The sequence below is a fragment of the Myotis brandtii genome, unplaced genomic scaffold, assembly GCF_000412655.1.
Source record: "Myotis brandtii unplaced genomic scaffold, ASM41265v1 scaffold975, whole genome shotgun sequence".
In the NCBI taxonomy this organism is placed as follows: domain Eukaryota; kingdom Metazoa; phylum Chordata; class Mammalia; order Chiroptera; family Vespertilionidae; genus Myotis; species Myotis brandtii.
Window position 1 is genome coordinate 21,099 of NW_005372049.1, and position 456 is coordinate 21,554.

The following is a 456-nucleotide window of genomic DNA, read 5'->3' on the forward strand; positions in this document are numbered from 1 at the left end:
TGGGGGGGTCCCGTCCAGGAGGCGCGCGGCCGCCCACCTGGTCGATGGCCCACCTTGTCGATGGACGCCTTGAGGAAGTTGTCCAGCAGGAGGCGGGCTTCGGCCAGGGAGCAGGAGCTGATGACCACCGACGTGTCCGTGGAGTCCAGCTCCTCCTGGGGCCGGAGGCAGAGGGCCCGGTCAGCAGGGCTGCACCCAAGTTCGGGCGGAATCCGAAGGGGGCGGCCTGGGGGGGAGGCACGTCGCTCACCTCCTGGGTCTTCCTCCTCAGCACCAGTTCCTGCTGTCGCTTCTGGGACTCCAGAGCTCGGATCTGAAACTGCGGGTGCGAGACGGGGGTCCCCACTCAGGGCTGGAGGGCAGAGGCCGGGCGGCTCGGAGGGGAAGGCCTGGGCAGATCAAAGGGGCCTAGGAGCTGGCCCCTGTCCCCAAGGGGCTACTCTCCGGCCTCTGGTC

General features: G+C 69.5%; 1 protein-coding gene across 1 annotated transcript in view; it reads right to left on the bottom strand.

The window, feature by feature from the left end:
- KIF21B (kinesin family member 21B) overlaps nucleotides 1-456 on the bottom strand; it is a 30,961-nt gene that overhangs the window by 19,430 nt on the left and 11,075 nt on the right. The window contains exons 15-16 of the mRNA XM_014533386.1: nucleotides 251-319; nucleotides 54-155 (exon numbers count right to left, since the gene is read on the bottom strand). Coding sequence (XP_014388872.1) covers nucleotides 54-155; nucleotides 251-319 — 171 coding nt within the window. The remainder of the gene's footprint in view (nucleotides 1-53; nucleotides 156-250; nucleotides 320-456) is intronic.